The following is a 14,886-nucleotide window of genomic DNA, read 5'->3' on the forward strand; positions in this document are numbered from 1 at the left end:
GTGTCACAAGGAAAGCTTTACAGCAAAAACGTCTGGACTGGGAGCCAAGTGAATGACCTGAGGCTGGAAAACTTGGTTTTTTTGGTTTTGGGTTTTTGGTTTTTGTTTTTTTTTTGGATGCTGGAGGTGCTTAATGTTGACAGCCAAATTGATCTGGACAGACTGCACTGTTTTTTTTTAGATTTAATGCGAACCCCGTTGGTTTTAAAAATCTACCATTGAGAATAGTGAAATGCACTTACTGGACCCCCACAAACACCTGCTGAAATGATGAGGACAAAGAACAGGGTAAAGATGGATTTTATATTGAGTTTGGATTGCTGATTGTTGTGTGGTCTCTATTTGTTTCAGTTGTTTTTTTCCTTCATCATGATTTATAAGTGGGAAAATTCCTATATGAAGGAAAACCCTGCAATACAAACAAATACAAATGATTACGAGATCATCTAAGCAAAGTATACTATCAGTAATGTGTTCTTTATCGTTTTTATCATTGTTGATTGTTGTTGTTGTCCATTTTTTCCTTCCCTGGCCTTAGGTATCAGACTGTACTGCAGTTTTTTGGTGTTTTATTGTTGTCAGGTGTGTGTCAGCTGCTGAACACCTGACCTTGAGCGGATGCTAAGCAGGGAAGCATCATATGGACGGCTAACAGGGCTAACATGTGCAGAGCTTGCAGACCACGGGACAGCACACTGTACTCATATTTTAGCTCTTAGCTTCTTGCTGCTTTGCGTATCTTTCTCCTCCAGCTCGTCCTCCTCTCTCTTTATTAAGCTTTGTTTTTCTTTTGACTTCCATGCTCATTTTTCCTCCCCTTCCACTCCTCCTTCCAGCCCCTTAGTCCTACTGTCGTCTATTTTTAGCTCCTCGTGTGTTGAGCAGAAGAGGTGCGTGAAAGCATGGGAGTGTGTCTGGATTGCGGGGGAGAAAGGTGCAGGCTGGTGTGCGTGTGTGTGACTGTGTGGGTATGTTTGGGTCTCCATCACGCTACACCAAATTGCCCACCACGAGGCACACTCTGCAGTCTTCAGACAGTCATTAGGAGTAGGATGTTGACAGTGCTGGGCTAGATATGACAGTAATTACTACCTAATGAAGCTGCTAAATTTAGTGCTCTATATTGAGTAATTCAATTTAATCCTCACATTATGTGGTTTAAAATAACTCGCTGCTCATGTATACAGAATCAGGACACAAACAAGTTCACTGACAAAGTTTTACTAAAAGTGCAAACATTCAGAAATATGGAAGGTATTAAACCAACCTGAGAATGTCATGAGAAATTAAGTTGGTGCCATGTAGCAGTGTAGATGTTTAGTACTTCCTTCGCTTCCTCCCTGCCTTAATAGCCACAGATAATGATTGACTCTTGAAATTAAACAATCATAGTATAGCCAATCATCCTTATGCAGATCACAAACATGATGATCTTACCTCTGTTCATAAACTGATAAGTTGCATTGATGACATAAACTGTTGGATGTCTTGAAACTTTTTAGAGCAGAATAGAGTCTCTGAAACCTTGACAGTATTTTAGACAGTGATCTCAATTTAGATCTCATTATTTTTGATTATTTTATTGTTGTATTATTTGTATTTGAAGGATTATCCAAATTATCAGTAGGACAATTCACTCAGAATGCATCAGCCCAGTGTCCTTACAGTTACATGGAAATTTGAACATATTACTCCTGTACTGAAGTCACTGCACAGATTCCCAGTTTGTTACAGAATTACCCTTAAAATCTTTGACTTGCTCAGTGTCTGTAACCCAGTCAGATCTCTCAGGTCATCAGGTGCAGAACTTGTAACTGTCCCCAGAATTAGATCTAAGTGTGCTGATGGTGCTTTAAGTTCCCGTGGACCTGTTCATTGGAACAAGCTGCCTGCTGACCTGTTATCATTATAAACCTACACGGATGTTTTAATCTTCTGCGTTCAGTGCATTGAATTGAAGTATAATGAAATGTGCTCTATAAAAAATGCCATTGCCATTATATACGTCACATAAATACTTAAAGGAACATGTTGTTTTGCTAACATAGCAATATTGTAAAGGTGTTATTTTTATAGAAATTGTATGACATTTTAACATTACACTGTCATTGTTCAGTTATTTAGTGCAAATGAACATCATTGTTAAACAAAACGGTAAAATTTGAATTTCAATGTACTGATAAGCCCCCTTTTTCTTGTTTTTGAGACAGTAAAACTTGGACATCAAATCTGAAACAACCTTCTTACGTAGGATTCCCTTTTTAATCAGAATGATTGTAGTCAGAAATAAAAGTAATAATATAATGTTAAGCTTACTGATAACACTCAGTCTTAATTATTTCTAACAATCATCAGAAGCAGAATAATTTAGCTATGAAAGTCAGTATTTTAGAATGATTAGATTTGACCGATGACCTTTAATTTCAGCATGTTATCAGGAGTGTCTTGTGAGCCCTCGGCTTCCTGTGGAAAAGTTTCTGAGCTTTAGTTGACTTGGAGGTCCATTGGGGATCATTGCAGTCCCCACTTGTTAAAACCAGTGCTAATACTAATTCCCATTTGACTGCCATTCCATTTTTAATGTCCACATGATGTTGCCAGTTGTGTCTCTTGGAACTCAAAATTTCTTTAGAAACCTCTTCATCATGACTTATTGTTAGTTTGGTGTAAGGAAATAATTACGTGTCTTTTATAGCCACGTTTGCGTCTTGGCTGTAAAGGCAGGAACTGCATCTGTATGGCAGCTGAAGCTTATTTTGAAGCTTAGTTGTTACAGAGTTCACAAAAGTTTAAAACTAAAATTAGTTTTTTGTTTGTCTGCTTTGTTTTTGCAACCACTTTGGTAGTCTTGTGTTGAATCATGTGATTTTTGGGAGAAGGTGATTTATTTGTGTTGTGCATTAATATTATATTATTGTGCATAATGCAGATATAAACATTTGATGAGAGACAATAACATTTGAGTTTGGCCTTCTTTTCTGAATTTGAGTTGTCCCCTGTTGAGTAGTGTTACATGCAGATTTTAAACCCATATATTTAACACCTGGTTTAACTTGTGTACAGGGTTGTGCATCTATTGGCCTATTGAAATCTAAAGCTATAGTGGGGCTGTTGGTTCTTTATTTGTTTTTTCCCTGTGTGGATTGCTCCAAGATTAATAATAGAAATATTTCCTGTAAGCTGTACTAAAACATGTGGTTATTGTTTTCAGCAGCGCTTTACTTACAAATGCTGTGTACTGGGGTCTAGAAAGAGACTGGGCAGATTCTTGCTGCCTGATTGCCTGTGTTTGTGGGGGGATGAGAGATTTTAAAAGTCAAATTCACAAGTTCTGTGTTACAATGAATGTTTCTAATTTTAGCAGTGTGAAACATCATGTTTAAGTCTTGGGGTGATTATGAGAAACACTGGCACCAAGGAAAAAAAAAAAGAACGGGGAGGAGTGGGAGGGTGGTGGAAGGAGGGCAGCCTCGTGTCTTTGCAGTTGATCATTGGTTGGAACCACTGGGAAGGGGGTGGTGCCTCAGTGCCACTGTTTCTGTAGAGAGAGGCAGAGAGAGCGAGTAGTGTGAGAAAGAGACAGCAAAGGAGAATAAATGAACACTGGGGGTTCTCCCAGCCAGCCTGCCTGCCTGCCTGCCTGCCTGCCTGATTTCCACTACAGACAAAGGTGATGCCCTTCCCAGCTGAGGTGGGCGTGCGAGCATTTTGAATACCGGTCACCTCGCACACCTTCTTCATCCTCACAGCTCAAGGCATTCTGCTGTGATCTTTCTGCGAAGGACTAGACAGAAACTGAGGCAAGAGCAAGCAGAGAGGCGGAAACGGCAGCAAGAAATCAGAGCTGGAGGATAAGAAACGGGGGGAAGAGGAAAGACAAGCAAGTTAATGGACTGAATAAAAATGATGCTTAATCTTTCATGTAAATTATGTATGCAGCACATTAAACAATAATGTCTCCTCACTGGAAGCTGTGTCTGTGACTCTGTGGACTGTAGACAGAAAAGAGAGAGATTCAGTCTGGGATTTCTGCAGCTGCAGCAGATGTTGATGACATCTCAGACTATATAGGGAAGGGAGGCATTTCAAGCAAGTCGGACTGGAATTCCTTAAAAGTCAAATTTTTGTCTCTTTGCTCTTCTTTGTGCCTTCAACTGGGAATTTTGCAGTGCCGAAACAGGAAAAAGAAAAGGACCCGTATTGCATCATTTGGAAACCTTAACAGCCTGCTCTGAAGACAATTCCTGGGGACTTTCTCACCTTTTTATGGTCTTTCAGTCTTTCATTCATTTGAAATGATAAACGCCACCAGTCTCATTATGGAGCACTGCATTTGGACTGAAACCATACAGCTTCTCTGAGCTCTACCCAGCGACCGGGCAAAGTAGTGGCTTCTAGGATTTACTGTATCCTTGAAGAGCCCTTCGGACAGATATTTCTGCCCAAGATGATGAATTCCTCGCTGGATCCACTGAACCAGAGCTCTGCTGACTTCTCAAACTCATCTGCTCCCTTTTGCTTACTTGAGATAGGCTATTCCCAGATTTTCACGACCTGCCTCCTTGAAGTTTCGATCATACTTCTCCTGACTGTTCTCATTATTTCTGGTAACCTAGTGGTGATTTTTGTGTTTCACTGTGCCCCTCTGCTCAGCCAGCACACCACCAGTGCTTTCATCCAGACTATGGCATATGCCGATCTGCTGGTGGGAGTCAGCTGCCTTTTCCCCTCCCTGTCCCTACTCCATCATCTTCAGAGCTTCGATCCCAAACTCACCTGTCAGGTGTTCGGGTACATGGTATCTGTTTTAAAGTCAGTTTCAATGGTGTCTTTAGCATGCGTGAGTGTAGACCGCTACATCGCCATCACACGGCCTCTGACTTATGCATCCCTAGTGACACCTTGTCGAGTGCGCTGCTGTATTGTGTTGATATGGCTTTACTCTGCTCTGGTGTTTCTCCCATCTTTTCTTGGATGGGGGAAACCTGGTTATCATGGCGATGTTGTGGAGTGGTGCGCAGTGGAATGGAGGACAAGTCGGGCTTTCACAACCTTCATTGTTACGCTGCTCTACGCTCCAGCTGCTCTAACTGTCTGTTTCACTTACGCAAACATCTTCAAGATCTGCCGACAGCACACCCGAGAGATCAGCGAGCGCCATGCACGTTATGGACCTCAGCAACTGCAGGGCCCAAGAATCGCAGTTGGCTCTGTGGTCAAGGACAACAGTACAGTAGAGCAAGGACAGTTACCCCACTTGTCCCAACCCCAGTATCAGCAGTCCACATCAGCATACCCAGACAGACGTTATGCTATGGTGTTGTTTCGCATTACTAGTGTGTTTTATATCCTTTGGTTGCCCTATATCCTCTACTTTCTGTTGGAGAGTGGAGGGATCTACCACCACCCTGCAGCATCATTCCTTACCACATGGCTGGCTATTAGTAACAGCTTCTGTAACTGCCTCATTTACAGCCTCTCCAACTCTGCCTTCAGGAAGGGCCTCAAACGTCTCTGCTCTTTCTGTTTGCAGCGCAGCGGCAGCAACTATGGGGTTAGGAACACCAAAAAGGCTTTTTTTGGTTCTGCTGAAAAGGGGTGGGGATATGGTCACGGGGAGATGAGAACTGGTACAACATGTCACGTGTAGGGTAAACACTTTTGCCAAATTGGCATTTGGACACGTAAGAAACGGCTGAAGTGATGGCTGTTAAAATGCTGCTAAAATGTGCTGTAAAGAGATGGAACAAGGTGTTGAATAGCCTATGCCGTTTCTGTTGCATTTGGAAGTTAGACAAGCATCCTCTCTGCACAAGCCACAGCTGGCAAGTAGAATAAGTCGAGAGTAAATCTATGAGAAAAAAAAAAAGTGGCTCTTCATGATGTTTTAAAATGGTCAAGGACAGGCATGATAGGTGGAGGGGGGTTGAAATAAGGAAAAAAAAAGTATATGAGAGCCGTAGACGTAAAGTAACTTGAGGATGAACAAAAGGTTTATCTACCAGTGTTCCTTTTTTAAGTGAATCCTTAAATTGTTATAACAAAAACCCTTACCGAAACTGTGTTGAAAAACTAAATGTGCCGTTTCTGAAATAAAGTGATTTCACTTCATTTGCCAGATCATCGTCACATAAGTAATACTGAATGAAGCGCAGGATAGATGAATGCAAACAGAACAAGTGACTTCTGTGATTAAGGATCGATGTACTGAAGCTAACTGATAACAACCAGCTCGTTAATTATGGTTTTCAGTCCTCATACCATAAATCAGTGTTAAATATTAAAAATGATGCAACTTTTTTTCTTTAAATATTTGTTGTCTCTTGTCGCTGAAGGAGTAGGTAGGTGTAGACCCACCTAGATTTACCGACTTTGAATTTTAGATTAACCTATTTATTGATGTTGCTCACAAATGTCTTTAAATGATTTGTGAGTTTGCACACTACATCCATTTTCTTTGTAATATAGTATGGTAACCAGCTTTGGCATATGACTGTTAACCTGAAAAATGCAGATGTAATGATTAGTGAATATCTCTTTCAAGTAATATGTCATTGCACCTTTGTTATGATTATGTAGCAAATGTGATTTTGTGTTTCTGGGGCACTGAAAGGCCGAGGAAGGATGTATTATTGCACTTATTTTATATTGATTATTGGTACATCTTTGGGCTAATTTTATTTATTTTTTAAGAGATTTTTCTTGTTGGTTAGAGGAAAAACAAAGAAGCAAAGAAAAAAAACCACAACTATATTTTCAACCACAAAAGCCTAAACTTATTAACTTTTTTTAAGGAACTGAACATTTTCTTTGGGCTGTTCCTAATGACTATTGTTCTTTAAAGATTTTTATGATTGCGAGACCGTCTGACTGAAATGCCAGAAGTACTTGACCAGTCAAAAATTTTCAGTGCTCCGAGCCTCACCCACAGTTACTGCCCAAGAGCATTTACATTAGCATTCATATGAATAACCATTCAACTGTGAGCCTTACCCCTTATCTTTTGGATTGGTAGGAGAAACAATCCTATGACATCCTGAGTCAGATATTTGTAACAATCTCAAATGATTCCTTTTTTTTGTTTTGTTTAGTACAATCTTAGATGTTTGCTGTGTTGTGACTGCATTACTGTGCCTGCATTTGGGATCTAGTACACGTGTACGCAAACAAACAGGGATCACATGCAATCAGAACAGACAAATAGCCCATTCACTCTGCCAGCAGGCTTACCTCTGTGCGGCAACAAGAAGAGGGACTGGTTGTGTGCATACCGTCCTAAGCTCTAAATTTGCGAGGAATTACTTTTGCGATGAGCTATGGAGTCTTCTTTTATGCGTTTGGTTAGCTAGAGAAATTCGAGCTTTATACATTTTATTTAAACTACCAAAGAGAGTTCAGTAGGTATTCGTGGATATTTTTCCACTTTTCTCTAGTGTATAAAAGATCAATGCTAGCGGATTTTACTCAAAGTTTGCGGTGGGTCGGCGATGCCTTGTGTGCATGAATATGACTGTTTCTCAGACTACTGAGATATATCGTTGCCTTGATAGAAACACGATTTTAAACTGTTGGGAAATGATTTCCTCTAACAGCTAGAGAGGGCTCTGTTTATTAACACTTGGCTGTTTTTGGAAGGCACAAACTGTCAATTGTACGCACGTACAGAAATGAAAATGTCAGGTCCACATTCACTGCGGAGTAACCTGAACCACACGAGTTGTGAAATATATTTGCAAATTATACTTATATTTCACAAGTTCACTTTTGTCATTGTTTATCTGTTCTGTACAATCAAAATTAACCAGGAGTGAAAACATGACTGAGAACAATTTAAACAATTTTTTATTTTATTTATTTTTTTCTTTTGCATTTATTCATTCATGTGTGCTTGTTGTGTATGAGAGTTTACAGATATGTCAGGATGCGACCATTGGTTGAATTTGGACTGTTTAAGATTTTCCAGCAAGGGTGCTACTGAAGCTTTCCCCTTTGCTCATTTCTTTATTAGCTGCACTTCCCTCAAGTGTTTCCCCTCTGTGCGTTGTGAGTGTATGTGAGTATGAAGTATTGTGGTGGTAGATAGATTCACATGTTGTCTTTAAATACTGTAATCTGCGTAGCAATGCCAAATATTGTAATCTTTCCTATTTTTGTTTCAGTCTCTAAACAACTGTACAATATTGCCGTACTGAATGTTTGATTGTTAAACTATACAAATTTCTTTTCTACTCACTTTTTTCCTTTTGTTCTTGTAAAGTGATAAATGTTGCGCAATCTAGGTAGGATTAGCAGCATGCTTACTGATTAAAAAGACTGAAGTTTGTTTTTAGATATTTCTGTTTAAATTTTCTGCTGTAAACACAATTTGTAAAGACTGATGGCTTTTAAAGTTGACTAATTTAAAACTATAAAACTTAAAGGTACAGTTTTGTAAATTGTAGCGTATAATGGTGACACATCATTGATCTTGCGTACACATTCAGTCTGTCTTGTGGGAAAATAATCACTTCCATGTTCTCAAGGACATGACACTGGTGACTATGAGGAACAACTATGGCACGCTGGGTAAGATTTTAAAGAACAAGAGGAAATGTGGCCGCTACAGCTGGTTTAGGAAGTCATTTGTAGCTTAAATGCAGCATTCTTCTGTGAGAGAGAGGAAAAGAATTGTTGGTGGGCACAATAGTAAATGAGCACATAGTTCACCTGCAACAGACTGATTAGTAAACTCAGAAAGGTCATGAAAATGTATTCAGTAGATGCAAAGAAAGAAAACTAAAATGACTCTGAACATCCAGAAGCTTATATCCTTTTCTTTGGCTGTAATCAAAGCGCATTTGAATAAATTTAAATGTCTTTATGAGCATACAGCGTCTTTGTCTTTTGTCCTAATGAAGTCACATACTTTAATGGATAAAAGTGTCATTTATTGGATTTTTTTCACTTGGATAAACGAATCGTTTGTCATGGAAAAGGTTAATGATAAAGTGATTTGTCCAATTCCCGTCACAGGTACTATGACTGAAAAGGCAAAGATAGCGTTAGTACGTTGGTCTTTCTATAGTTAGTGAGGAGTACAACTACCTGTTAAAATGGTGGTGAAGACATATTGTTGATTTGTTTTAGGGCCTCTCTTAACCGCAATTTACCAATCTTAGAAGTCTTTGTGTCGCCTTGAGACTGGCTTTGTATTTTTAGTTTAAAAATTATTTTTTACCCTTGACTTGGCCCTGCACGTGTCATCTACATTGCCCTCTTGTAGTCTGATAGTGTAATCAGCAAATTAGGGCTGACCCACATTCAAAACTGTGTTTTGTTTTGTTTTTCTTGTAAATTACTCGTCTGTTATCATCATTGTTATGGAGGGTTTTCTTTCCCCGGAAAATTATCAAGATCATTTTATCGTCCTGCTTTAGTCAAAACAGGCAGTGTCATTAAAGGCTGACTTATGATGCAGCTGTTTTAAGGAACTGATTATTTTAAATACACAAGAGGAACCTGAGCACTGTAAGTGAGGTGTATTCTGGAAAGCTTCCAAAGTCAAGATTTTTACTCTTGCCCACATTGAACACTGAATAATACATGTAATGAACAGTCGGAACTATGTAAGTTTCAGATTGAGAAAATAGAGCCACTCCATTTTTAAAATAATGCTAAAATGCAAAATATTTTATTTGCCAACGGTGTTGAATTTCTGATGAGGTTTGCGTGAGATGTTAGCTTTTGTGAATCATGAATGTGGGGATAATTTAAATGGTTTTTTTGCTGCTGGTGGACGTGAGATTCTTCTGATTTACTCAATGCTTTGTTGCCTTGTTTTTGTAGCATTTTTGTGCATTGTGTATCTGTACTAGGCAAATAAATGTGATGTTATTTCAGTCTATTCAACTGAATCTGAACTAAAACAAGGAGAACTGAGGTTAAATTTTGAATTTTGTTGTTGATTTCCCAAGTTTTCACTAGTCAAAATGTCAGATCTCTCGAAAAGCAGCATATTTCTGCCTGCAGCTATTCAGCTGAATTTGAATGCTGCTGAAACTGATGTAAAATATGTGGCAGTTGACATTACTTGTCATTTCTATTCTGATGAGATTCATATTTTGTCTGCTCTCCTTTTGCTGAGGCAGTGAAACCAGTGCACAAATGGCACAGAAAGTAGGGCATGAGACAGACTATTAAGATTTAATTATGGCTGATGCTAAGGTGAGGAAACTGCACTATGGGAAGCCTAAGCAAGTGTTATTTACCAGTCATTTTAAAGAAAAGAGAAGGAATCACTGAATTCATCTCAGTTATATTTACGTTGTTTTTTTTTTACGTTTTTTTTTAAAAACAGGACAGTAAAACATTCACCATTTATTCTTCCATTTACATTTAAATCAAGTTAAGTAATCTAAATGCAGCACTTTGTATTATTTTGTTCAGGGTGAAAGGTTTATGGCAAGCTTGATAAATATCACCCCATGTTCTCTTGGTGTCTTGGTAGGGTCCTTTAGGAGCAGAGAAAGAATAACAGAGTGACATGTCAGCTATTGTGTTGAGTCAGAGAAAATCGGGGACGTAAACAATAGAGAGCTAGCTATTCAGCCCTCTCACGGAAGCTCTAGTCTAGTGCTTAACTCCAAGCTTTAGATTCTCACACACACACACACACACACACACACACACACACACACACACACACACATTTGCACTGTAGCGTAGCCATTTTTGGCTTACCCCCAGTGAAGACATTTTATTGGTGTTCTGTCAGAAAATGTTTTGTTCCTGGACTTTCACTCAGTTTATGGGTGTTGTGGGTCTCAGCAGTACTTGTTACTGATAGCCAAAAGTGTTCTGATGCATCTGTAATGTTTGTACAGATTTTTAAACAGAAACAGGCTGGTGTGCTCGAGAATAGAGAGAACTACAGAAAAGGCCGATCTGAGACAACCTAAATGCAAATGAATAAATAATTGTGGCAAGTCCTCCGAGAATCTTAGAACAACATATCTGCCGAGTCCACTTTAGAGAAAATGGCTGCTTCAAAGGGGAAGTAATATGATTTTTCTTATATTCTGCGATGCTTTTACAAAAGTGTAAAATGGCTGTCATTGATAAGGGCATCACAGGCACACAGCTCCAATCAGGAAAAACAAGTTGGCTTAAAGTGAGAGGAAAAGAAGCTAAAATGGGTTTTTTTTAGACAGAGTATGCACCAAGGAGGGGAGCTGTGCAATTGCCCACTGTAAGATAAATAGGAATTATTTTAAGTTGGGAATTGTGGAGAGCTCATTTAGTAGAGTCATAGAATATCAATATAGAGCAGTAAATGAGCAAAATAGACCCTCTTTAACGGGCATAGTGGTCTCAAGTAGAGACTGACTAACTGGTAGCTTGTACTACCGTTTGACATTGGCTATTTACGAGTCTGTCCATATTATACAAAAAGCAGCAGAATGAAGGAGAGTCAGGTAACACGTGAACAAGTAAACGTAAAACTAAATATATCAAATTATAGAAAAATATCAGCTGATGAATCAGAAGAGCAGAAAGTGTTTTTTTTTTTTAATCATCAAATATTGGTAATTGGTAGTGATATTGGTTCCATATTAGTCAGGCTCTGACATGAATCAATATAATTTTTTCTGAGATCTTTTTTTTGGTCTTGTTTTTGTTTGTTTTCTGTTCGTACTCTAATTCCATTGATAATTTTCCAGTTAGCTCCAGATGTATTTTATCTTTCATGTTTTCTCTCTTTCTGCTTCTCTGTGTTTCTTTTTCTCACTTCCTCTCATGCTTCCGTACATTATGTTGAGATACTAAATGCATTTTCTTCCTCTCTCGTGCTACTCTAATTCTGAACTTTTCTTTAACTGAGCTGACAGATAGGGAGGAAGCTAATTGGCCATTATGTCAGAAGTCTTTGTGCATGCTCTAAACACTTACGATAAGTATGGCTAAGTGGTGCTTGTATAAACATGGATGGTTATCTTTCACAGAGAGACTATAGCTCTGTGGGATGTGCCACATTGGATGCAATGGTTTTCTCTTTGAATAAATAGATTTCTGGGACACAAGTTTTTAGTACCATTGAGGCTAAATGTCTCAATCACTTCTGCTCTGGAATGGGGAACAGAAGTGATTTAAGCGACTTTGAATGTGGCATGGTTGTTGGTGCCAGACAGGCTGGTCTGAGTCTTGTTGATCCGCTTGGATTTTCCCACACAACCCAACCCTCTCAAGGGTTTACAGTGAATGGTCAGAAAAAGAGAAAATATCCAGTGAGCAGCAGCTGTCTGGGGGGGAAATGCTTTATTGATCCCAGAAGAGCGTCTCTGAGGGCACAGCACATCGAAACTTGAAGCAGAGGACTAAAGCAGCAGATGACCACACCAGGTGGGACTCCTGTCAGCTAAGAACAGAAAACTGTAGCTTAATTTCACACAGGATCGCCTTTTTTAATGAGTTTTGATTTGTGCTGTGACATCAAGAATTTGCCATAAACAACATGAAAGCATGGATCCATGGTTCAGGTGCCTGAACCAAAGAAGACTTTCTTGACATAATTTGGGACCCTTAGTGGTGTTGCTGACCTTGTCTATCCCTTTATGACCACAGTGTGCCCAGCTTTTTATAGCCTTCTCCCTCAGGATAGTGCATCATGTCACAAGCTCAAATCATCCCAAACTGGTGCCAAAGAGTTCACTGTTCTGTACCAGGCCACCCGATTTCAACCCAATAGAGGACTTTTGGATGTGCAGCTGACAAATCTGTAGCAACTGTGTGATGCTGTCATGTCAATGTGGACCAAAAGTTGTGAGGAATATTTCTAGCAGCTGGTTGAAGCTATGCCGTGGAAAAGTAAAATGGGGATCCAACTTGCTGCTAGCAAGGTGACCGTGTTTAAAAGTGAACATGACTAATCTCAGATAATTAGATTTGTTATTGTGTATGTCCGATTGAACGAGAGCTACAGTGTAATTCAGAGCTCCAGCTCTGTGACAACCAAAAAACCAACTCTATAGTCACCAAAATTACTCTGAATTTCATCTAGTTAAATCACTTTCACTCACTGACTTAACACCTTCCCCTTGTTCTTAACTGTCACAGCTAACTGCCTGAGCCTTACACCAACCTTTATCACAACATAACCTCATTTAACCTCAACCTTAAAGTCAATTATTTACTCTAAAACAGTCGTTTGAAGGCAGAACAGAACATAAAGTCTTCATCCCATATTCCCAAGGTCTACAATTCACACAATACCATACATGTATACACACTCAGTGTTTTTTAGGGTGTGGTGTTAGTCGTGGAGTGGACCACTGTTGTTGGTCTCTTATCCCCATTAGCTTGCTTTGTTTAAATATCCCTTTCTTCCTGCATTTCTTCTCATACTTGCATTATTTTTGTTACACTCTCTTCCTTTGTGGAAGTTGGAACAGAAACCTCGGAAAAAGGAGGGACTTGATGGGTACAGTAACAGAGTGACCAAAAAGGTATAATTAGCTACAAAGGGAGCACGAGTGGTTTGAAAACACTGACGATTTAAATGAAGGGTTCTCTTTTAAGTTTACATCTACTTTGAGGATGGGTTTGCAGGATTGTTTTCTCGGACAGAATTTGATCCCCTGTAGGGATTAATAAAGGTTTAGTTATGCTAAAGTGCTCTTCAGCAATGGTTAAAAAAACATACAAGCAAATAACTCTAGGTGTAATTTATGAATTTCCAGCATGTAATGGAAACATTTTCCTACATGTATGAAATGAGTCTTACAATTAAAAAAAAAAAAAAAAAAAAAAAAGTTAATTTAACATTTTTGGCTGAGACATTATAGGTTTACACCGATGACTGAAAGTGTTTCCCTCTGTTGTCGCGCCAACGCCCTCATTTTGCTTGAGAGAATGATCCCGGCACCAGATTACAAAGTTCAGTGAACATCACCCAATACATAGTCCCAAATTTATACTTATTTTACCCACAAATGCTACATAAAGCTATGTTTAAAAGTGGGTTTGATTTGTTGTATACAAATGGGGAGTTACAGAGTAAGATTTTTTATTTAGAGGCCGTGTCTCTGAAATTCACTTGTGATGAATAATGAATTAAGTGGTGATTAATCTTTGCAAAGCACGGCTAGTTTAGATTATATTATTCACTGATCTATGTGTGTGTAGTATATCCACTCTGTGGAGTGATATGCCAAAGAAATACGTTTCCCCAGGCTTGTATATGTACTGTGTGCAATCTCCACACATACAGCCATGCGGTTCTGTGAAAAACTAAGCACATTTAAGGATTTAGTCGCTTGTAGGACCACCTTTAACAGCAATAACTTGAAGTAATAGTTTTCTTTATGACTTTATCAGGCTTTTACATTGTTGTGGAGAAGCTTTGGCCCACTCTTTTTTACAACATTGCTTTACTTCATTGAGGTTTGCGGGCATTTGTTTATGTTGAGCTCTCTAAAGGTCCACAGTATTTCAGTCGGGTTGAGGTCTGCACTTTGAGTCGGCCATGCCATTGCATTGTCCTGCTGCATGGCCCAAGTCAGTTAGTTGGTCTACACTGAAATATACCAGGGCTGCTAGATGGATTTGGAACATTTGTGTACTCCCAAGAAGATGATTTTTTGAATCTTCTTGTTCTCCCTTGCATTTTCATCTAGTGAAATATCTTACCGGTTATATAAACTTGCTATGAAAGTTATTACTACTATAATAATAATAATAATAATAATAATAATAAAGTGCAAGTAGCAAAATTGGGTCATTAGTTTGAAAAGAAATGTGAATTTGTCTAAAATATTGATGTTGGGACCAAATAGAACTGTATTGTGTTACAGTAGCGCAAATAATTAACCTTGATGGCATGTACTTTCAATTTTACAGAAAAAAAAAAGC

General features: G+C 38.9%; 2 protein-coding genes across 4 annotated transcripts in view; both read left to right on the forward strand.

Moving 5' to 3' along the window:
- The window catches only part of rabgap1 (RAB GTPase activating protein 1), a 76,650-nt gene that overhangs the window by 34,692 nt on the left and 27,072 nt on the right, over positions 1 to 14,886 (forward strand). The window lies entirely within an intron of this gene.
- Positions 3,580 to 10,924, forward strand: LOC146570675 (putative G protein-coupled receptor 21). The gene has a single exon (XM_085279260.1). The coding sequence runs from the start codon at positions 4,448 to 4,450 to the stop codon at positions 5,648 to 5,650; it is 1,203 nt and encodes a 400-aa protein (XP_085135386.1). The 5' UTR covers positions 3,580 to 4,447; the 3' UTR covers positions 5,651 to 10,924.

The sequence above is a fragment of the Mchenga conophoros genome, linkage group LG7 (genome assembly GCF_057382185.1).
Source record: "Mchenga conophoros isolate Kocher_MC1m ecotype Shallow Benthic linkage group LG7, M_conophoros_male_GT1.1, whole genome shotgun sequence".
Classification (NCBI taxonomy): Eukaryota; Metazoa; Chordata; class Actinopteri; order Cichliformes; family Cichlidae; genus Mchenga; species Mchenga conophoros.

Coding starts and splice junctions, on each gene's coding strand:
- LOC146570675 (XM_085279260.1), top strand. CDS start 4,448: ATGATGAATTCCTCGCTGGATCCACTGAACCAGAGCTCTGCTGACTTC.